The sequence below is a fragment of the Carassius carassius genome, chromosome 43 (assembly GCF_963082965.1).
Source record: "Carassius carassius chromosome 43, fCarCar2.1, whole genome shotgun sequence".
Lineage (NCBI taxonomy): Eukaryota > Metazoa > Chordata > Actinopteri > Cypriniformes > Cyprinidae > Carassius > Carassius carassius.
Window position 1 is genome coordinate 16,007,112 of NC_081797.1, and position 23,388 is coordinate 16,030,499.

General features: G+C 36.1%; 1 protein-coding gene across 23 annotated transcripts; it reads left to right on the forward strand.

The window, feature by feature from the left end:
- The first annotated feature begins 1,976 nt into the window (after positions 1 to 1,976).
- Positions 1,977 to 21,769, forward strand: LOC132125283 (tropomyosin alpha-1 chain-like). 23 transcript variants are annotated; one of them, XM_059536633.1, is made up of 10 exons: positions 1,995 to 2,258; positions 3,135 to 3,260; positions 3,402 to 3,527; positions 8,195 to 8,328; positions 10,424 to 10,541; positions 10,931 to 11,001; positions 11,816 to 11,891; positions 13,744 to 13,806; positions 14,047 to 14,116; positions 15,881 to 15,963. In XM_059536633.1, exons 1-10 carry the CDS (start codon positions 2,145 to 2,147, stop codon positions 15,961 to 15,963), a joined length of 981 nt encoding a protein of 326 aa, XP_059392616.1. In that variant the 5' UTR covers positions 1,995 to 2,144. The 23 variants fall into 23 exon arrangements, with proteins under 23 accessions (XP_059392606.1, XP_059392600.1, XP_059392602.1 ...); XM_059536632.1 differs by lacking the exons at positions 11,816 to 11,891; positions 15,881 to 15,963 and adding exons at positions 12,340 to 12,415; positions 21,024 to 21,769 and having other exon boundaries at positions 2,010 to 2,258; XM_059536634.1 differs by lacking the exon at positions 11,816 to 11,891 and adding an exon at positions 12,340 to 12,415 and having other exon boundaries at positions 2,013 to 2,258.
- Positions 21,770 to 23,388: the final 1,619 nt, after the last annotated feature.

The window sequence follows — 23,388 nt, forward strand, 5'->3', positions numbered from 1 at the left end:
AATGAGTCTAAAAGTATCCGGAAATAAAAGTTGGAGTTATTCTGTCATCGATGACTCTTGATTCAACACTTTTCTGTGAGGTTGATGACTCTTTTATCCCAAATAACTTATAATAATACCGATGGAGTAACATCGCGTCATCAGGGTCACAAACTGCCACTGAATGTGACAAAAATGCCACGGAAATTTAAAATTGTATTATAAATATTTTTTATTACAATAAATTCCATTTATATTCTTCTTAATTGCAAAAAAAATACATATAATTATATATATATATATATATATATATATATATATATATATATATATATATATAGAGAGAGTATATATGTAGAGTAGCGCTTGTTTGTAATTTCTCCGATCACAAATGCAGACATGGTTTTATGTTCTCGCAGTGCAATCCAACGCAACATGTAAAAAGACAGTAGAAGTTATTATAATCCATAATTATGTCCCCACTGGATGCAACACATGGCTCGTTTGTAATGGGTTTTATTGTTTTTGTCTTGTTGTGACCGTGACAGGCATCACAGCATGGCAAGAAATAACATTTCCTCACACGCTTGAGGTATTCGGCCAATCACAACGCACTGGATAGCTGGCCAATCAGAGCACACCTCGCTTTTCACAACAATGAGCTTTGTGTTAATCAACGCATTTCAGAAGACGGGACATAAAGGAGAAACAATAATGTACAGTATGTGGAAAATAATGTTGTTTTTAACCTTAAACCACATAAACACATTTCATTACAACAAATACACAAATAATGTTATTTTTAGCAATGTCATACGTGCCTTTTAATGTAATCAGGTAATGTAATTACATTGTAGGTAATATAATCAAACTACTTTCTGATTACTTTTAGATTACTTTTGGCCCAACTTTGTTTGTCACATCGATTTAAATTCGACAATCTTGTACCACAAGTAAGAAAATAACCTCCGTTACCTTTTTTGTAATTAACAACATGAAGTGCTTTAAACATTAAACATTAGTACTTGATGCAATGTTGAAACAATTCATAAACCTAACATTTTTGTAAATCAGTGGTTAAATGCAGTGTATCCACCTGAATAATGACTGATCTGATGACTGTGAATAACCTCAAAACTGGAAGACTTTCTGAGTGTAAATGAGTAGAAGAGGAACTGTTAAGAGATGAAAAGGGGAATTAGGGAGGATCAATAAATTATTAATAATGTATTGCTATTGTATGAATAATAAGTAATCATGTAATCCATATGAGTATTTTAAAATGTAATAGAATTTTACAAGTACTTAATTTTTGGAATCTGATTATGTAATCCAGATAACATATAATCAGTTACTACCCAGCTTTGTGTACTCTGTGTGTGTGTGTGTGTGTGTGTGTATATATATATATATATATATATATATATATATGTGTGTGTGTGTGTGTGTGTGTGTGTGCTGTCAAACAATTAATCGCATCCAAAATAAAGTTTTTGTTTACATAATATATGAGTGTGTGCTGTGTATATTTATTATAGCTTATATAAATACAGACACATGTATGTATATATTTAAGAAATTATGTTGAATATTTCAAATATTGTCTCTCTCTCCAAAAAATAATAATAATATCACATCAAGAGAAAATATACACCTTTCCCTGATTTAAATCAAAGGTAAATATATGACTTTTTTTATTCAAGAAGGAGCTGCTTTTAATATTTTGTAACATTTTATTTGAACCCCTACAGTAAAATAAATCAGATGTTTAGCGTTTAGACGTCGAGAACGCGTCTCGAGACCCCCGTCTGCGCTCTGTTCCATCCCGTCGCACTCAGTATGTGTGAAGACGTCTCGAGGAGTTCGCCTTGCCCATCACACCCCTTATAAAGGCATATAAACGGTCAAATGTCGAGCAACAGCGAATCGCCTCCCAGATCCATAAAAAAGACAAGGGGCATGGAGAAGCAGCCCAATGCGGCTGTTTCCAAAAAAGTATTGAATGTCCGGAGGAATTCAGTCACCCCTCCCGTGAAAGCGCGTATTTGAGAGCGCGCACAGGAGCGAGCGCTCGCACTCCGGCTCTGCGTTCAGTCCCACGCGCTTCTGACCCTCGCTCCTCTCCGGACATTTCTCTATTGCAGCCCAGCAACCCATAAGCAGCCATGGATGCCATTAAGAAGAAGATGCAGATGCTCAAGCTCGACAAGGAGAACGCCTTGGACAGAGCTGAGCAGGCTGAGGGAGACAAAAAGGCAGCGGAGGACAGGAGCAAACAGGTCTGCGGTTTTTATGAGGACTTTTAAAAGTTATCCATAACGCGCACGAGCGCTACTTGATAAATGGATTATTACTCCGTCTGAGTGGATTTATAATGACAGAGAGAAGGGTAAAAGTAACGAGTACGATAATTAAACTTTTCAATGTCAATTAATGCCCGATTTCATTTTTCAATGCCCTTTTATTGTCACACATTTAATGCAGAAACATGTAACCTTTAATTCATTAACCCTTAATGTTCCACTGATACATTATCAGATAGCTTACTGTCTTTACTTACTGACGAATAATAGCCTATTTTTGTAAGTTCTACTTGATTTTATTAGTTTTCAGTGTTTCAGTTATATTTTCATCATTGGCAGGCTAATTAAATTCAAAATGGTTGAATAAGTTAATGACAGTAGGCTTTAGTTTAACTTTTGGATTAGGCTACTTAAACTGAAGTATTAAGTCAACCGTTTATTTATTTATTTATTTATTTATTTATTTAACACTGTTACTGTAGTAGCCTAATTTCAAAATTAAAACCTTGTCTTTTTCCCTTCTAAATATTCTTCTGACCAATTAAAAACTCGTTTGGTAGATACTATTGAGTCTTTAACCCTTTGTGGTATCATGAAGTAGGCTACACAAACTTTTAAGAAGTATGATCCCAACAAAGCACACTGTAAAATAAATAAATAAAACAAATGCAAATAAAATGCATGTTAAGTATATTTTTGAGTTATTAAATAAGCCTTTGGGTCTCTGAGACCACAAACAGAAGCAAGGGTTAAACAGCATGTTTAGTAGGCTATTTAAAATAGATGTTTAGTAACATTTCTAGTAAAAGTTGACCTAAATTGTTATGAAAACTGTCATTTATGCATGTGTAGTTAGAAGACGAACTAATTCAGTTGGAAAAGAGGTTGCGGGTAACGGAGGACGAGCGTGATAAAGTGTTTGAGGAGTACCAGAGTGTGGAGGAGAAGCTCCTGTCCGCCGAGGAGGTCGCCACCAAGGTATTTCCCTGAGTGTTCCTGCCTGAACTCCCTAACTTTTCTTTCTTCCCTTCTCTTTCTCTGCCGGTCTCTTTGCCTGCCACACGCACGCTCTGCTTCCTGCACTTCACTGCTGTCAATCAATCACTCAAACACGCGCAGCTTGAGGATGACCTCCTAGCACTGCAGAAGAAACTGAAGGGCACTGAAGATGAGCTCGACAAATATTCTGAGGCTCTGAAAGATGCACAGGAGAAACTGGAGCTGGCTGAGAAGAAAGCCGCAGATGTGAGTAGCTATATGGAGCATCACCGCCTTCTTCACACATCTTTTCCTGACACTTTTGGCATGCCACACCACACCTACATTATTTACAGAGTCTGTTTTCATGTTTGAGGATAGTTGTGAATTTTGCTTTCGGACCCAGGTTGCCCTTTTTTTCCCAAACGTCAAAATAAAGTGACGTCACGCCGTATATTTTGGGCTTGCGCTGTATGTGTGATGTCACTCGTGAACTATATGGCCAAAAAGTCACCTATGGCATGATATTATAAACACAATCCGAATATCTCTGACCAAACGTGCTCCATTAGTAAAGGTATGCAAACATAAATAGGCCTACATGATTCGCGATTTTAAATTACAAGACGTGCATTCCAAGACAGAAGAGAGAGAGCAGGCAGACTGTTATATTTAGCCTGGTGCTTTATATGGTCAAGACTCAGAGCCACTCCTTGTGCTCTGCCCTTGAGAAAGATTGATCGACTGAAAGTCTTTCTTTTAAAATTGCCAGTGATTCTTTTAAGACCAAACTGCATTCTGAGAACGGCATGAGAAGATGATCCAAAGTCTTCACAAGTATTTGCATTGCTTTTGCATGATAGCGCAAGACAGTCCTCTAGCCTAGCCTCATTTGAACTTCTGAGTCATTTTACGTTTCATTGATTCTTCATGGGTTATTCAATAATTGAGAGATATTTAAAATCAAAATAAGTCAATTAAAAGAACATATGTGAGTAGAAACTAATTCTCACTCAGTTTTGTTTTGTTAAATCTTTGTAGCATGTTCTTGAAAAGTGCACACTTGGACCCCCCTCGTGTACATCAACAGAACTACACAGAGGACGCAAAAATAGGTTGTATTTAAATTTCAAATTAAATTTTTTTTTTTAAACATTACTGGTTAACGCTGATTAAATTATATAAATGTAATAGTAATAAAATATTAAATATAAAATGTGTTTAATTAATTCTAAATATAAAAATGGTATTATAATATAAATTATCATTTATTATTATTCATTTCGTTTAATTTAATAGTAATATATTAATATAATGTGTGTGTGTGTGTGTGTGTGTTTGTGTGTGTGAAATATATAATAGTAATATAATATTATTAAGTTAATAAATTCTAAATTATTTAAATATAATAGTAATATAATATTTTTGTAATTATTAAATTATAATAAATAGAATCAAAATAATGTAATATATATATATATATATATATATATATATATATATATATATATATATATATATATATATTTAAATCTAAATATAGTAATACAATATTTGTTAGTTATTAAATTATAAGTTATATAAATCTAATATGTAATATTATTTTATTAATATGGTTATATTATACGTATAACAAAATAATTTTCCATGAAAAATAAAATACAACGGCAGTCAGCTTTGATCAATGCTGTAATTATTCCTATAGAGGGCGCAACAGGTCTAAACAACTCGATTCGAGGCCCAGAACAACGCGCCCCTCCCACTGAACCTATTCCATATTTAGCAGCTCAGTTTCAGCACCAGCACTCCACTCTAGAGTCAATTACCCATCAGGCTACTGATAAACGCATCCAGGTGTGCAACAGGATGTAAACATGTATTGCACATCCTCCATCCATCCATCCATCCATCTTCTTCCGCTTATCCGGGGCCGGTGTTCTGACAAATAATGCTACCTATCAGATTATGCTACCAACACTGTATTTATCATACTGTAAGGGTAGGTTTAGGGTTGGGGTAGGTGTACATGTTAATAAAGCCTCACACCTTATTAATATCATGCATGAAGCAAAATCTGATAGGTAACACTTTTCGCTATCGAATTATGCTACCATTGGTTTTAATGGGAGGTAGCATTTTTCGACAAGGCAGCACAAATCGACAGAACACCGGGTCGCGGGGGCAGCAGTCTAAGCAGAGAACCCCAGACTTCCCTCTCCCTAGACACTTCCTCCAGCTCTTCTGGGGGGACACCGAGGCGTTCCCAGGCCAGCGTGGAGACATAGTCTCTCCAGCGTGTCCTAGGTCTTCCCCGGGGTCTCCTCCCAGTGGGACGCACCCGGAACACCTTCCCGGGAAGGCGTCCAGGAGGCATCCGGAACAGATCCCCGAGCCACCTCAACTGACCCCTCTCTATGTGGAGGAGCAGCGGCTCTACTCTGAGCTCCTCCCGGGTGACTGACATCCTCCATATGACTTAAAAATAAACTACTATTTAAATGAATTGATCAAATGTGTTTTTCATGAAACTAAACATGCATTGCAGTTCACCTCTAAAATGCCTCACATGGGAAGACTGGTAGATAAGCCCTAGTTCACAGTAATGACGTCGTTTGAGGCTCGCCTATGAAAACATGGTTACTTCCGGTGTGATCTGAATCGTCGCTCCGCGTCGTCGCGCACACACAGATCAGGGGCAGCAGCGTCTCTGAGCTGTGTTCATCTGAAGGAAACGCGTTCAAAGACGACGCTATCAGTGCCCGTTTAGAATAAGAATGGCGACTACATCGCTGGAAGCAGTCAAACGGAAAATAAAACAGTTGCAAGAGCAAGCGGACGGTGCTGAAGAGAGAGCGGAGAAACTGCAGAGGGAATTGGCGCTCGAGAGGAAATCCAGAGAAGCAGTAAGAACGCCGAATGATACAAAGTATCAAGTGCACGTGAGATGCGCCGCATTCCATGCGTACCGATGTGACGGAGTGATTTAAACAGCCACGTACTGAACGGATATGATAGTGTACACCGTGATCTAGGGTATTAACATAGCGGATTTCTCAGACGCCCTCTGCGCTCTGTTTACCAGCCCGTCAAACGGCGACATAGGTATCACACCCGTTTTTATAACAACTTACCTTTTCTTATTTGTAACAAACGGTAGACCCGAATTAAAATTTTGCCAGTGTGATTATAACCTGACGCATGTAAATGGAGTTTAAGGGTGCTGAATAATGATATCCGATTCGTATCCGAGCGAGTCGTTCTTTTGAGTCGGATCTTGAAAGTGAATCAGTTAAACCGGTTCACCTAATCGGTCTGATTGATTCGTTCACGTGTTTGTAGTTTGCGTGGCTCCTAATTAAGCGAACTGATGTGCGGGAATCGTTTCGTTCGAACGTGAGATTAAACCTACATTTTGGACTATATGTGATTACTTAAAATGCAAATCCATGCTATAGTTTGAACTGAATCATTATAATTTGATGTAAACTAACACATGTCTGCATGATGAATTAAGAAGACGCATGAAATTATATTTGAAAAGGCGTATTTGAAATGGAATCTGGATATTAGGGACTACGTGATGACAATTACGTCTGAATGTCAATTAGCGAGTCGTTTTAGAGCCGGTTCTTTGAATTGAACCGTTCGAAAGAATCGATTCGCGGAAATTAGTCGGACGTTTTGAAACGGGACGTTTAAACTAGACACCATGTTGTTTTCACCCCAAACTTTGAGATTGCTGACGACATCTCTGTGCAAGACTCATCCCTGTGTTTTCATTCTGTTCTCTTGTTGACAGTCGTAATTGGAGAGTCTGGTTATAATCCAGTTAGTTAAGTTGTGCTGCTGTGAATAGATCCTTGTCTGATGACAAGTTACGCTGGACCAGAGGCTCTGAGTGTAATCATCTTAGGCTAATAGCCTACAGCAGTTCAGTAGTGATCTTGTGTATGCAGGCTGTGCTGTAGTGGTTTTATCCTAATGAATAGGAGTTGCTGCTGTATCTTGCTGTATGTTGAGATCTCATGAAGCATTTTAGCTCTTTGCCTTACATGGCCAGTCAGCATCATCACGTACAACAGGACTCTGCTTAGTCATGCTGAAATAAACAGTGATGGCTCTAGTTTGCTATAGAAGCATGCCATTAATAATTAGTCTTAAAACTCTTTCCTTTAAGGCAATGTAGAAGCCCACTGCTGGCTGTCAAGGTTATCTGTGTTGCATTCTAGTTTTTCATATCTCAGCTGACAATATAACATGCACTTTGCCCCAGGTAGTTCCCTTTAGTGTAAGGCATTTGCTTATTCCTGGACTGGGACTTAAGCAGAGGTTACTTGTTATGCATGCTATAAAAACATAAATATGCACTTATATTTTGATGGTGTAACAATATTACATATTTAAAATATTTTAGGAATATATGCCAATTAATTAAGCATATGTTAAAGGTCTTATAGGCCAGATTACACATTGGATGAAAAGTGGTGACTCTTTTGATAATCTGAACTATCAAAAGTTAAACAAAATGAATGTGGCAGAAATTTCATAAAAATTCAAGAATTATGCTCTCATTCCTTTTCTGATTGAATATAAATTATTTATTGTAAAGTGAAGAGCTAAAATATTTTATAATGTTTGTAAACGTTTCATTTTATTGTGAATCACCGATTTGAGTTTTCACAACAATGCTATATTTATTTATGTGATGTGTGCGACCACGGAAGAAGAAATCGCTCTGTCTCAGTAGATCTTAATGGAAGATAGTTAGTACTGCCGTTTATAACCAAATTACACCGTCGCCAAAACCTGGTTACAAATACAAGCCTGACAAGTTCTTGGAATGGGAGCCATCAGCATTTGTGGGGTGAAGGTGTCACTGTCTGTGTAATCATCTGGTCTTGAGCTTTTATGCCAGTTCCTCTGTGTTCTTCCAGGCTGAGGCTGATGTAGCTTCCCTGAACAGACGTATCCAGCTGGTGGAGGAGGAGTTGGATCGCGCACAGGAGCGTTTGGCCACTGCCTTGCAGAAGCTGGAGGAGGCCGAGAAGGCTGCCGATGAGAGCGAGAGGTTAGTACAGTACACTGACATTCACTTACAATTACAAAACATGGTGTAGTATAGTCTAAACAACTGTGTAGTGAAATTAAATGCAGTTGAAAGTCTACGGATAAGCTGCTTTACAGCTGTGTGGATATCAGCAATGTTATTGCTGTGTAGGACTACTAATAGAATTTTGTGAGTGAATCATTCATGTTCGCTTTTGGCATTTTCACTTTCGTTTTGACGGCATTTTCATTGCCTTCAAAGACTGACTATAGCATAACATTTTAAGTGTGAGCTGAGGGCTATTTAATTGGTTGGACCTACTGAACAAATATGCTGTTTACTGAATGAATCGGCTGCACTCAACCAACATCTTATGCCCAAACTGAATGAACGCAGAATCTCATTTGCGAACAAACCAAATGAACATGGTTTCTCAACAGAACTCCTATGTACAGAAATAATCATAACTTATAACATCTTGCTTGTGAGCAAACTACAGTAAAATGAAAATAATGCAGAATCTTCTTTTGTGAACGAACTGACTAAACTGAACGAGCTGTCTTGTTTGTGAATGATCCAAATCAAATTTACTTGCAAATTGTTTGTGAGCGAAACCGAATAAAGACAGGGTCTCGCTTAAGAACAAAATTGAATTAATGCTGTATTTATGAACAAACCAAATCTTGAAAATCTTGTTTGTGAATGATCCAAATGGTATCTGTCTTTTGCAAACTCATTAAATGCAGTATAATGCTTGTAAAGTAATTGAATGAACCGTAAGAAACCAAATGAACGCAATCCAATATTTCGCTTATGAGCAAACCGAAATGAATCGATTAGACACTGCATCGCACTTATTTAGCGAACTAAATAAACGTGAATATCTTGTTTGTAAACGAACTGAACTAGATGAACGTAATATCTCGCTCTCAAATTAATTGATTGATTGAATGATTCAGTGACTCATTCATTGAATAAATCATTAGATAAATATTTTTTGAACGATATAAATGATTCAAATCACTGGGATGAATCAAAATCACAAATAAACATTACTGATTTATGTGTGTGACTAAAATAGTTTTAATTTTAAGTGTAATGTTTTTTTTTGTTTTTTTTATTAAACATGTTTTTGGCGTTTTTTGCCTTTTATTAGGATGGGACAGTATTGTAGACAGGAAGTGAAGAGAGGGAGTGGGGCGTGGTTTTGAGAAAGCTCTGTGAGCCTGGACTCGAACGCGGGACGCTGAAGCGCAACTGTGCTGCCCACGAGGCTATTGGCACCGACAGTTCAATTAATCTTATCTTGTGCAGCCAAGTTACAAACAAATAAAAAAAAAAAAATAATAATAAAATGAAGGGCCTTTCAGTTCTTATTTAACTCTCTGGAATGTCGAGCATGTTCCTCCTCTTCTCGCAGTAACTGTGGTTACTGTGTGCAGCTCCGCCGATGTGTTGCTATTGAAATGACAACATGCTGCTACTTCCTAGCCTGCACCGCACATCTGGTGCCCTGCATAAAGACTGTTTGTGTGCGCCGAGGGAAGTCCATGTAATCTGCTTATCACCAGCACCACGACCCTACATGAGTAGTTCGTAATCGTAGTTGTTTAGACAAGTATTATTATTATTATTGCTTTTAAATTTTGGAGTTTTGTTTTTTACTTTTATTTTAACAATAAAATAAGTTAATTTTAACTTAATAATGCTATAAAATAAATCGAAGCATTATTTTAATACATTAAAAATACTTGTAGTATAAAACAATTCAAAAATGTGTTAATTTTTTTGGTTTTCACTAACACTTTTTTCAGTCCCTCTGTCTCCAGCCCAGCACGCCTGCATAGAACCACTCTTTACCGAGACCTGGCCTAGCTCTTAAGTGCTTTTTCCCTCCCATTCATCTGTTCTGACAGTGACTGTTGTGATAATGCAAGAAAACATGGGTTTAGAAGCTTAAACTTTGTCTTTGATCCCAGAGCTTAGTTGCAGATAAGTTGGCTGCTTTAAATGTTTTTTTTTTTTTTAGCAAGCTATTGATCCAAACGGAGTCATAGTAATGCTATAGAGAGATTTTGTTCTCTCTTTCAATCCATTTCTTGCTTTCTCCTCCCAGAGGCATGAAGGTGATTGAGAACAGGGCTCTGAAGGATGAGGAGAAGATGGAGATCCAGGAGATCCAGCTCAAGGAGGCCAAACACATTGCTGAGGAGGCCGACCGCAAATATGAGGAGGCAGGTTTCCTCAGCCACCAAACCACACATGCACATTACTTCCTACCTAGTCACATGACCTTTCACACTTAAGGCGTGAGCAAGCAGATTCTTGGAGTTCAGCATAAGCATAAAAAAAAAAAGATTTGCTGTATTTTGTAATCTGTAATTTTTTTTTTTGTCTTGGTGTTTTTTTGTTTTGTTCTTTTTCGTGGTTTTTGTTTGATCTTTAGTTTTGGATTTTTTTATGCTTTGTTTTTGTTTGCATCTTTTGTTTCTTCTGTTTGTCTTGTTTCCTTTTGTTTACATTTTGTCTTGCTTATGTGTAGAAAGTATTTCCCCCCTTTTAAATTGGCTATAAGTACAAGTATGTAACTGTCCCATGATCTTGTGTGTGTGTGTGTGTGCAGGTGGCCCGTAAGCTGGTGATCGTTGAGGCTGAGCTGGAGCGCACTGAGGAGCGTGCTGAGCTGAATGAGAGGTACGAGACTTTCCTTCAGCTTCTGCATGTCTGCACAAACCTGCACATACACACATTCATATTCATGCTTGTGCCTGACTCTCTTCACACACACACACACACACACACACACCCTTACAAATTCTGTGTCAAGAGGCATACACACAGACGCTAACTTGCCTTTTACTTTCTGAGGCCAATGAATGCGAAATGTATTAATAACTAGAGCTTCTCTGTAACTGATTGTTGCTTTTTTTTTTTTACATTGGTTTCTGTCATACAGTCCTTTGTATCCAGTATAAGAGCCTCTTCTGACATTAATGATACTTTCGTCAGCACTCTGTGTGCTCTGCTTGTCCCGCCTCCAGCGTTTCTGATTGGTCCATTGATTTAAAACTGATGTATTATACGGTAACACCATTTTTAACTTAAAATGAATTGTTTCTGAATGGCATCCTTAGGTGTTGTGATCTATGCCTGTATACAAATATACCCACTTCCGTGCTTTCTAGTATGCGTGAAAAAACAGTAGGTCAACAAGTTGTATGTCTGCTAACAAATAGTACAGAAAATACTTGGATGACCTTCTACTTCCGATTCTGACTCTTAAGTTTGCGCTTGATGCACATACCAACATTAGCTTAGATGTAACACAGCAATGCGTCCCGTGTGTACATCCCCTAAGAATTGTACTTCCATATTGCTATTGGCTAATACCTGCTTCACATTCCTGTTTTGGTTGTCTTATGTTTTTTTTTTTTATTATTTTTGCATGCACTGTTAACTTGCATGTGGCCCGTTTTTGGAATGGCCTTCCCTCTGCACACACTAACAGACGCCTTCGAAGATTAGAGGATGAGCTTCGAGTGTTGGACCAAACCTATAAGTCATTAAAGGCATCAGATGAACAGGTACTGCGCGCCAGTCATTACGTCACATACAGCTAACCCTGTGTACTCTGTGAGAGGCAAAACCACGGTTTCCCTTACTTGCTACCCGTGCAGCTTTATTTGGTCCATCTTTTTGTTTTTTTTGTTTAATGTCCTTCTAACTTGGCAGGAATACTGCAATTGATTTCTTCTCATATGGTGTAACTCCTAACAACTTGCATGCAGCAGTTATGTGGACTTTGATTCTTCATCATCATGGCTCATTCCTGCTGTGTTAAGGGTACTTCGGGCTCCCCTTGTCCTCCATCCCTGTTTTGATTGATTTGTTTTTTTTTGTTTCTTTTGTTCCTCTTTCCTCTTTTCCGGTTCCCTGATGTCTCTCTGTTCCAACCTGCTTCTGGTTCTCCTCCTTTCAATGTACCTTTCCTCCTCTTGTTCCTTGTCCTGTGTTCTGTGTGTAAAACACCAGCAAATGCGCTGAACTTGAGGAAGAGTTGAAAACTGTGACCAACAACCTGAAGTCCCTGGAAGCCCAGGCTGAGAAGGTAGGTGTGCTGCTGCTGCTCTCCCAGGCGCACCGTCCACCCCTCCTCCTCAAACCGGGATAACCAGTGTTTCTGTGTCTAACAAACCATCTTTGTCTGTGTATGTCAATTGTGCATACTTGCTTTCTGACAAATTTTCTGGTTTGTGCTGTGTTGGTCATTTCAGAATCCGTGTAGCTTTTTTTTTTTTTTTTTTTTTTTACTTGGTCATTCTTGGTAAGCTTTCTGGATGACCATTATAATCTTATTAAAGTGAAGTCAGTCTGTGAACACTAAGGAGCAAGTTAACTTTGTTCCTGCATCCGTAGTTACATCTGTATCTGCAGTAGATTAGCAGATTGATTTTGATCAACGTTAGCTTACATGACATTAAAAAGTTACCATACTTTAAAAACCTGTAATGTTGAGTTAATGCTAGTACTGTCAAATCGGTTAATCGAGATTAATTGCATCCAAAAATGAAAGTTTGTTTACATAATGTGTGTTCTCTGTAGATATTTATATATAAATACACGCATGTGCATATACTGTATATTTAAGAAATCATTGTAATGCATATTAATATTTATACATTAAAATACTAATAAAATTATTTCATATATATATAAATATATATATAATATATATATATATATATATATATATATATATATATATATATATATATATATATATATATATATATATATATATATAATATTACTCGGTATATCTGTGAAAAGTGAATAATGTTAACAAATTAAGAGAAATCGTACAAAATACATGGTATTTATTTAGTTATTTATTTATTTATTTATTATTTCAAAACAAAAACGGTCGTAGATCATCCACACTGTTTTTATCTCGTGGACTAAATGTAAAGATCTTTTAAGTAAAATATCTTACTCATGGCAATATGATGTCTCTTATTTTGTTAAAATTATTAGCATTTTCTTATATTCTGCAAGGGTTTCCCAAACTTTCTGTGTGTACATTTGTGTGTATATGTACTTATTATATTATATGTATGTGTTATGGTTTAACAACATTTTATGTTTGTATAAAAATATCTATACTGTATATTTCTACAGTGACAACTACTCTTAAACTTCTTGATGATACTTAAGCCACTTCTATGACATCCGAAGTAGATATTATTGAAAACTGACTACGCGGTCCATGATGATGTTATCATTTACAAAATGACAGTGGTCAGTCCTAGATAAGAGAATTGGAGCAAACCCGTTCTGGTTTCTGTGCAGTAATGAAGCGTAAGAGTGCTAACGCAGTGTTAAATGCTCAAGTGCTGGTTTGTGTTTTGACGTCTGTTCCTCTTATGATGTCTGCAGTACTCCCAGAAAGAAGACAAATACGAGGAGGAGATCAAGGTCCTCACTGACAAACTAAAGGAGGTATGAACATCATTCATGATATTTAGTCATCCTTCTGTCCAGGGGAGGCAAATATATCTTGTATATATGTCTTGTATCACTATATGAATAGTTTTAGATCACTGTTACTGTGGATGGATCACAAACAATAAAACTTAGAATTTTTTTTTTTTTTTGCACTAGTTCTGGGCATTTAAATACTTTATTGGCTACGATTAACTGTCCCAGCAGTCTCAGTGATTTTTATATTTTCTGCTGCAGGCCGAGACCCGTGCCGAGTTCTCTGAGAGGTCCGTCGCCAAACTTGAGAAGTCCATTGATGACCTTGAAGGTACAACTTTCATTCATTCATTAGTCATTTTTTCAGCCCCTGTCAAATTTCCATTCATACATGTGATCGTGAAGCATTCAGAGCGACTACTGCTTTCGCTTCAGGTCATTAAGCTTTCAGCCTTTTTTTTTTTTTTTTCTACCGTCATTCTGTTCCTTAAATCTTCTGCCCTACTGGCCTGCTTTCAGCTTCCTTATCTGTTCAGTTGCACAATTAAGCCTCACCTCTTTTGGAGAGACCAGTCTTTGTGCAGATGACAGACTTCACATTGTTTTGTAAGATGACACTCGTGTTACTGAGGTCCGATTACACGCAGCATTTAAACTTGATTAGGCTTTTATGAGCTGCTGCTAAATCGTCTTCTCCTGTTCTGCTCGTATTTGGATTTACACAAGCCCAAGCTCATTTTCATAACTGTACCGCCGTGTTTGCACTTTAATGTATCTGTGATAATTTTACATCCCGGTCAGAGAGGCATCAGTAAGAACCTTAACAGGGATAGTTTATCCAAAAATGAAACTGTTATTTATTTGCGTTCATGTCGAACCTGTTTTATTTAATTTATTTCTGTGGAACATGAACAAAGATTGTTCACATAGGAATTCCCTGAGTGCTCCTTTCCCATAATAGGAACTGAAAACGAACCCCAAAATTACAATAAAAGCACCATTAAGGAATTATTACACAACCAATTTTTTTTTTCAGAGGATGCATTAAATTGATCAAAGTAGCTATGTTTGCATCCAAAGTTACGAATTAATCTTCTGTTTAAAATTGCAATGTTGCATTAAACATTTGCGAATATAGCCTCGTTCCATCCAGTTAGTTAAAGGGTACAAAATCGTGCCTTCCTGATTAACTTGCGCCAAATGTCACAAATTTTATTTGCTGCATTAGGAGAAGGTACTGTTAAGGATAATTTATTACAATAAATTACGAGCTTCAGAGCGCACAGATGAAACTGGAGCCTGCTGTTTGGGAACGCAGTGCTTATAATTGCGCAGTTAATTATAATAAAGCACTTTGACGAAACTTTGCACAGCATCCGAAATGATAGCGTTGTCATTCAAACCTGTCCTTCTGTTTTCTAACCAGATTACTTAGTTGAGCATGTAAGGTTTTTTTTTTTTTAAATATATATGCACATCTAGGCGTTTCCATCAGAAATGCGGATTAAAAAATGGTGGATGGAAACCTAGCTAATGACTTTTGCACTATGTAAGAAAAAATTATACAAAATATTCAAAACATGAAAGTTTGACTAATGACTAGAAACCAGTGACACCTGGAATGACGTCTAGAAAAGCCATAATGAGTTAAATGAGATTTAAAAGCTTCAACGGGGGGAAAGAGCATTCTGGACGTTTAGCTTACATTCTTTTCCAATGAAGAATTCAAGTCCTACAGGTTTTAAACAACATGAGTGAATAAATAATGACAGAATTCATTTAACATCTTGTTAAGTGACCTGTGAGCATCCCTGTTTGGTGTTTCACAGTGACTCTGATGAATTTCTCATGGTCTTTGCCTTGTGTTTCAGTTCCTTTCCACTCCTCCTTAACTTTATTTTCTGTTTTCCCTCCACTCTCTCTCTCTGTCTTCACGTCACTCTCTCGCTGTCTGTCACTCGGTTCACCGGGGCTCATCTTGCCGCTGGATTGGATGCTTCACTCCTGCACCTGTTTTTATCCCTTCCCTCCACCTCTTCCTCTCCACCCTCCTCTGTCTCCCCTCCACCATTCACACCGTCCTGAATCCCGATAGATGAGTTATATTCCCAGAAACTCAAGTACAAAGCCATCAGCGAGGAGCTGGACCACGCTCTCAACGACATGACTTCAATGTAATTAATTTGCTGTCTCTGCCTGTGCCTGTGCTTTAACCCAATTACCCATAATCCCCCTCTCACCCGCTCTAACCAAGGTCTTGTATCTTCAGTTCACACACTATATGACTCATTCTTCAGGTTAAAAACTATCTCTGTAACTCTACGAGGCTTATGGTTCTTGTACTGTTATTTGAGGTATTTGCTTATTGCTAATTTGTCCATGGGTTTTGATGTTAAGGCCATGGCTTGTAGAGTCAGTGTAACTATTGTGTTTCTTAATTTGAAATAATATTGTGAGAAAACAAAACTCCTAACTCTCAAATGTTTGGTTCAGTTTTTGCTGGTCAGAACTAGGGCTGGGTCATGTAGCTTTAAAAGCTTGTTCATTTATATTTTGTTATATAAATGTAAAATTAAAATCTTTGTCAAAATTAAATATTTAAACATTAAATGATTGCAATGTTTGAGAAAGTTTTTAAAATACTGAAAATGTGAAAAGACATTTTTTCTTCTAAAGAATTTTAGTTTATATAAACATTAACATGCATGTCAAACACCCTCATATATAAGCGTGTGTGTGTATATATATGTATATGTATGCACATTATATGCGTATATGCACAAATCCATCCATTCAAGAGTTTTAAAATGTCAATATTATACAAGTAAATCAAATGAACATATCTTAAATTATTAAACATTACTAATATTTTTCTTCAGCAAGGATGCATTAAATTGTGTAGAATTGACAGTAAAAAACTTTATAAATGACTAAATTTTACTGTTCTGTGTAAAGAACAATGTTTTTTTTTTTTTTTAATAAGAGAAATTAAGCAAAAACTCTACAACATGTTTCTTACTCCCCAAATCAGCGTATAAGAATGATTTCTGAAGGATCATGTGACGCTGAAGACTGGAGGAATGATGCGGAAAATTCAGCTTTACATCACAGAAATACATTTCTTTTTTTAAATATATGCAAATAGGGAAAGTTATTTTAAACCGTGATAATAGGGCTGTCACAATAACAAATTTTGCTGGACGATAAATTGTCCAAAAAAATTATCGCGATAAACGATAATATTGTCGTTCTAAGACCAGTTTCAACTAATATAATGATAATGGCATAATAACGCAGGTACACCTTTTTAAAGATCACTAAACTTATTTTATGGCAGATTCGGAGCAAGAAATACCAACATGTTGACTTTGTGTGGCTTAAAATTAATTAATTTTGTATGTTATATTATGTTTATATCCCAAAGCTGGTCACTCTAGCGAGATGTTATCTCTTTATTCCCGGGACATCTGTGCCATCGGCGCAGAGAGGGTGTTTCCTACCGCGGTCTGTCCTCAGGCTGCGCTCCAGACTAACCCCAAATCGTGACATGTTACAGTTTTTAAATAAAAATGTAAAAAAGAAATTATCGCGGCCGAAAAAAGATCGAGCGCATTTTTTTTTCTCTATTTTTGCTCAAATAAATGCAGCCTCGTTGAACATGGGAATTAACAAAAAAAAAACACTAAAATCTTACCAACCCCAAACTTAAAAGGTAAAGTGTAAATGAACAAACAGGGATTTAGTCAGCTAACTATCTTTTGAAATGTTCACAATATTTCAAATATTGGTTCATTTTAAAACACAATAATATAGAAAGATGGAGTGTATCACCAGCCCTTCTGGCAGCTCTGTATGAAGTCTTAACCCCAAAGCATGTCAGAAATGCACCACGGTTTTACAGTGGCAAGCGTTTCATGCTCGCTGACTTCCTGTGTGTGGTGTTTCTTCTCTGGTGGAAACTCATCTACTAACAAGGTCTTGTTCTGTTCAGAAGACAGGGCCAAAGCCTGCCATGTAAAAAAAAGTGAAGTGACATTCTGCCAAGTATGGTGACCCATACTCAGAATTCGTGCTCTGCATTTAACCCATCCGAAATGCACACACACAGAGCAGTGAACACACACACACACACACACACTGTGAGCACACACCCGGAGCAGTGGGCAGCCATTTATGCTGCGGCGCCCGGGGAGCAGTTGGGGGTTCGATGCCTTGCTCAAGGGCACCTAAGTCATGGTATTGATGTAGAGATGCTATCTGATCACGTATGATGTTGTCTGATCTGTAGTAGTTGTTTAGGAGCGTGAGCTGCTTGGTAAGTCAGCCGTGTGGTTGTTTGGCTTCCCTCTATGGCCATTCAACATTAGCGTTGATCTCTGAGATGAATGGAGACTCTTTATAATGAATGAGCAGCATCGTGGCTCCTGTATGTGGTGGTTTCTTCCCTCTTCTTGTGTTTGATGACTTTCTCTGTCCCTTCCATCACCTTTTCTCTTACTTTTCCCTCCTGCGCAGATAAATTGTTCATCAAAGACGCGTCCCGCCGGCTGAACGACTTCACTCTGCTCTTTCCAGCCTTTCTTTTCCTCTCATCCCACTACATTGTGTTTTGTTCTCCATCTCTTCTTGTACAGAACCTTTAATTCTTTCTGCTTTATGTAAAACTATGTAAACGTCTCATTTTTTGTTTTCATTTCTGTGTGCTTTTATTGCTGTGGCTCTAATAAAGTCAGAAGCACTGGTAGAAGTCATGGGTTTCTTCTTTTATGGTTATTGTATGAGCTCTTGTTCGTTAAGTGTCAAATAAAGGCGATCTTTTCATGTGGGGAACGTTCCTAAAGCGCTGCATGTTGGCTTCCCCGTATTTACATGTTAGGCAAATTCATCCTCCCTTACTATTCAAATGTCTGTGGCTTTTTAATCAGGTTTTCTCAGGGAAGTAGTTTCTGATCTAAGGTCTCTTCATTAAACCGCATGATCACCTCGCATTTATAAGCTGTGCTAGTAGTAAATGTTCGAAAATAGCTGGCATCACTAATAGTTAGGGTTGTGGTTTTAAACAAACCACTAACATAATATGAAAGACGAATTCAACTCCACTGAAAATGAATCCTATGTCAGATTGTAGTGCGTGTTGAGGAGAGATCTGATAGACTTGCATTACAAGAGCTGATCTGAGCCACATCTGTGAGGATCTTATGTCTAATAGAAAATCACCAGAGTCACCAGATCCTATTATTATTAAGTTTCTGAGTAAATTGTAGCTATGGCGTTTTAAAACGAATTCCCCACTTTTTACTGTAAGAGAACAGTGTTGCAATAATAATGTAACATTTTTAAAGCCGTAAAATAAATATATATATATATACATTTAATATTAAACATGTTTATTTAATTTAAGTGCTTTTAAACTTCAAATGCATGTGTTGTTGACTCTTTGTGTTTTCTCAAAGTCAGCTCTCGCTCCTGATCTTCAGTTTACATATTCTACGAAGGCATTAGAATTCAAATCAGAAGTACAGTGAGTCTCAGTCCTATGCTAGTTCGGGATCTACAATAAGGGTTTTATCTTCTGCTTTCTTTGACATGAAAAATTAAAAAATTTAAAAAAGCTTTCCAACGATGTATGGTTTGTTAGGATAGAACCATATTTGGCTGAGATACAACTATTTGAAAATCTGAGGGTGCAAAACAAACAAAAAAAAGTAAGTCTAATCAACTAATCTAATTTTTTTATATTACAGTAGGAAATTTACAAAATAGCATCTTAATATTAATATAAAATTTCAAGCTCTAGTTTTTTCTAATAGCTTAAGTTCTTTAATATAGGTGTAATGTAAACGAAAATGATTGTCCATATGCAGTCGCATGCTTCCTTAAATGAATGATTTGTTCAACATTTTCAAGACTGTCAAGAATTTTCCCAATTTTGCGGCCGCTGGGTCTGCTGTCCATCAGCAGTTAGACTGGGCCGCTCTTATTGTTGAGCTATGATTGAGCTCATGATTCGCCGCCTCCAGGTTGGTTTGAGTCTGAGTGAAATGCTACTAACCTGCAGCTGTTCTCATTTCTTCTTCACTCTGTGTTTCTCTTTTCTCTCTTAACCTGCTGCCGCTCCTGTAGACCATCTCTACCAGCAACTCGAGAAAAACCACCTTCTCTCTAACGAGCTGAGAATGGCCTTGGATGAGGACTAAAACTAGTGTCGGTTTTTTTTCACCAAATGGTGTCTAAAATGAATGCTGTTGTGAATGAGAGTTCAAGGAACGTGTTTTTGTAACAAGGTTACACTTTTGCTGCCTTCAAGTCATGCTGGAAAGATAATTACTAGTTGAGATGGACCACAAAATAACACATTGTTGGTGCATTTTGTGCTCTATTGAATTTTTATTTCATTATTTAAAATTCTAACTATTTAGTTTGATATTAAATTGTTAAAAATAATTTTATTTCTTTGCTTTTCATTGTAAAAACAAATCCTTTGTACTTTACGTTTTATATATTTTTTTATTTATATTAGTGCTGTCAACTGATTGTGATTAATCACATCCAAAATAAGATTGTTTACATTATTTATATGTATATATATATATATATATGTATGTGTGTGTGTGTGTGTGTAAACAAAAACTTATCTGGGATGTGATTAATTATGATTAATCGGTTGACAGCGCATATATGTATATAATTTTTCGGATGCATTCTATAAATCATCTTTCCTGTCAACAAAAAAAACGTCCTGACTTTGTTCATTCTTTATATTTAATAGGGTTTAATTTATTACACTGCTTATTATACATTATTTAAATTCTAATTTCTCCTCCTGTTCTGAATTAAGTCTGGAAAAGACAAGAGAAAAAACACCCTGTTCAGTGAAAGAGAAACGTAGGTCCATGCATCTATTTTATTGCAAACCAAAATCAATAAATTGCAATTTCCGAACTCGTCCCAGATCTTGAAGGCAGCATGTGGATAATGGATGTCTAGCACTTTAATCGGGATGTCATCTAATGCCTTTTGCTTTATGCAAGAGTAAGCATTCTTTTACGGTGTCCGTCATACATTTATGTATTAACACATGTATATCACTAAAGTATATCTCCGTTATGGATATTTATATGAAAGCATGAACTGAGTATGTGAACCATGTATGTTCAATGCTCAAGGCATCCACTGCATGTTATTCCCTACATGCTTTGCACTGATATTAATGTGTCTTTCACTTGATGTTCTAACAGAGAAACTCTCTCACGCTAAAGAAGAGAACCTGGATATGAACCAGATGTTGGAACAGACTCTATTGGAGCTGAATAACATGTGAATCCTGCTCACGTAATCATGACCATGTCTGCATTTTGTACTTTTTTTTTTTTCGTCCTGACTGTAATCAGTCTGAATAACATGTGCCATTTGTTACAAAAGCTTTAGTTTTTTCCTTGTCTTTTATTTTCTGTAATATTATGGTACATGTTTGTTTTTATTCTGGTTGTGCACAAAGTTAGCAACAATTGCACTTAATTCAATATATGCACATAACGATTCTAGTGGACACGTCGAGTCTGAAGCCAAGTTGAATTGAAATTGTTTTTATCGTGTACATGGGATTAGGTTGTCCTGTGTATACTGGTGCTACTGTGAAGGCGGACGTCTAGCACTGTGTAGCTTATAGAGTTTATGATTGAAAATATACATTTTTCCAATTTGGATCTCATTCTTTGTGCCAATATTTAGCCCTAAAGGGACTTATTTACCCTCCCAACTTTTATTTATTTTTGATCTCCCTTCCAGTTTTGCAGCAAGATGTCAGACAACGTTTATTTGTTGAGTTCACTTCTGCCGAAAACCATAATTGGAAAATGATGAAATCATATTTGGTTGTGCCTCGTTCATTTTAGTTGTTTTAAATGTACTGTAGGTGTATTAAATGTCATATAAAAATGTACAAAGCTAAAAAATATAAATAAAACCACTCCGTTTGACATTTTCTAAAGCCTGGGGTCTGTTTTTGAGGTGCACTGAATTGTTCACTATATTCACTACAGATCTCCTCCCACTCATTGCTGAGAGGATGTTGCCTTACAACACATGCTAATCAGACTACCTGCTTCCTGTTACATCTCTTATTTGCTTATTCTGTAGCACAAATGTCTCACTACATGAGTTCAGTTGTAGTGTCTGAGCAGCTGGAAGGTGTAGCGTGTGACTGCAGGACGTGAACTAACCAAATGTGTTCAAACTGTTGAAACCACTTGATTACAGAAGCAGACCATTTCAGTCAAAGTGGATCTGGAGGCTGTGCCGTTAAAACTGATGCAACATTTGTGCTGTCGACAATAGTGCTGCTGCACGATCAGGTCATTGGCTTCTCGGGGTTTTGATTGGTGCTCTGATGGCAGCTATTTCAAGCTTTAAGTTGGACAAATTCAGGGTCGTTGTTGACCGCTTCAAAAGAAATGTGTGAATAAAAAGGGCTAATGTTATTATAAATGTTATATAATTATAAATGTGTATGTATGTGGGTGAATTTTTTTTCCCTTGTGATAAGCATTATTATTATTTTTATTTTATTTTTGAGAGGGAGAGATTTAGATGAACTAAACATTATTACTATAATAGTATATTATCTAAGCATTTATATATTTGATATATTATATACTTTATATTATGTTATATTATATATAATTGTATTATATCTATCTATATATATATATATATATATATGTGTGTGTGTGTGTGTATATCTAAACATTATCCTATTATATATTTTTTATTTTTATAATAATAATAATGGTATATATTTTTATATATTCTCATTTTAGCATTTCTATAAAATAAAATATTTTTTTTTATCTTCATCTGAATAGAAACAAACTTTTCTTCTGATCTAAACATTATCCCATAATATATTTGTAATTATTTTTGTCTATTTGTAGCATTTATATCATTTTATATATTAAAATATATGATTCTATTTTTGTAGACCGATATAGATGTTGCTTCTGATATATAATATAGAATTATCTTTGTTTTTAGATATACATTTTTCTTCTAATATAAACATTATTCTAATATAATTGACATTTTTAGTGTAAGCTATTATATAATGTTTTAAATATTCTTATCTTTTCATCTAACTAAAATCTTCTGATTTAAAAATGATCCTACAATAATAGTATACTATTAATTCTTAGTTCTTATCGACGCATTTATTTCAAATAAAAATATAATTTTATATAATTTTTAGACCGCTATATTTTTTCTTCTGATCTAAACATTACAGTAATAGTAAATACTATATAAGCATTTATGTATAATTTAAGATTTTCGTCTGATTAAATATTATACTATAACTACAATAATGTTTTATATTTTTTATAAATATTTATATTTTTATTATAATTTAGAGGTTTTTTTTTAATGTAAATATTTTTTCCTTCTGATCTAAACACTAGGCCTATTATAATGTAATTATAACTAGATTTTAATAACAGTTTCTCCTGGTTTAAGCATTAGTGTATTTTCATATATTATATAATTATAATTTTATGAACTGAAATTTAATAACATACTGTGATTTTTCCACGTGTTTTATTCTACCGGTCT

Coding starts and splice junctions, on each gene's coding strand:
- LOC132125283 (XM_059536633.1), top strand. CDS start 2,145: ATGGATGCCATTAAGAAGAAGATGCAGATGCTCAAGCTCGACAAGGAG. Junction 3,261..3,401: donor CCGAGGAGGTCGCCACCAAG/GTATTTCCCTGA, acceptor AAACACGCGCAG/CTTGAGGATGACCTCCTAGC. Junction 10,542..10,930: donor CCGACCGCAAATATGAGGAG/GCAGGTTTCCTC, acceptor GTGTGTGTGCAG/GTGGCCCGTAAGCTGGTGAT.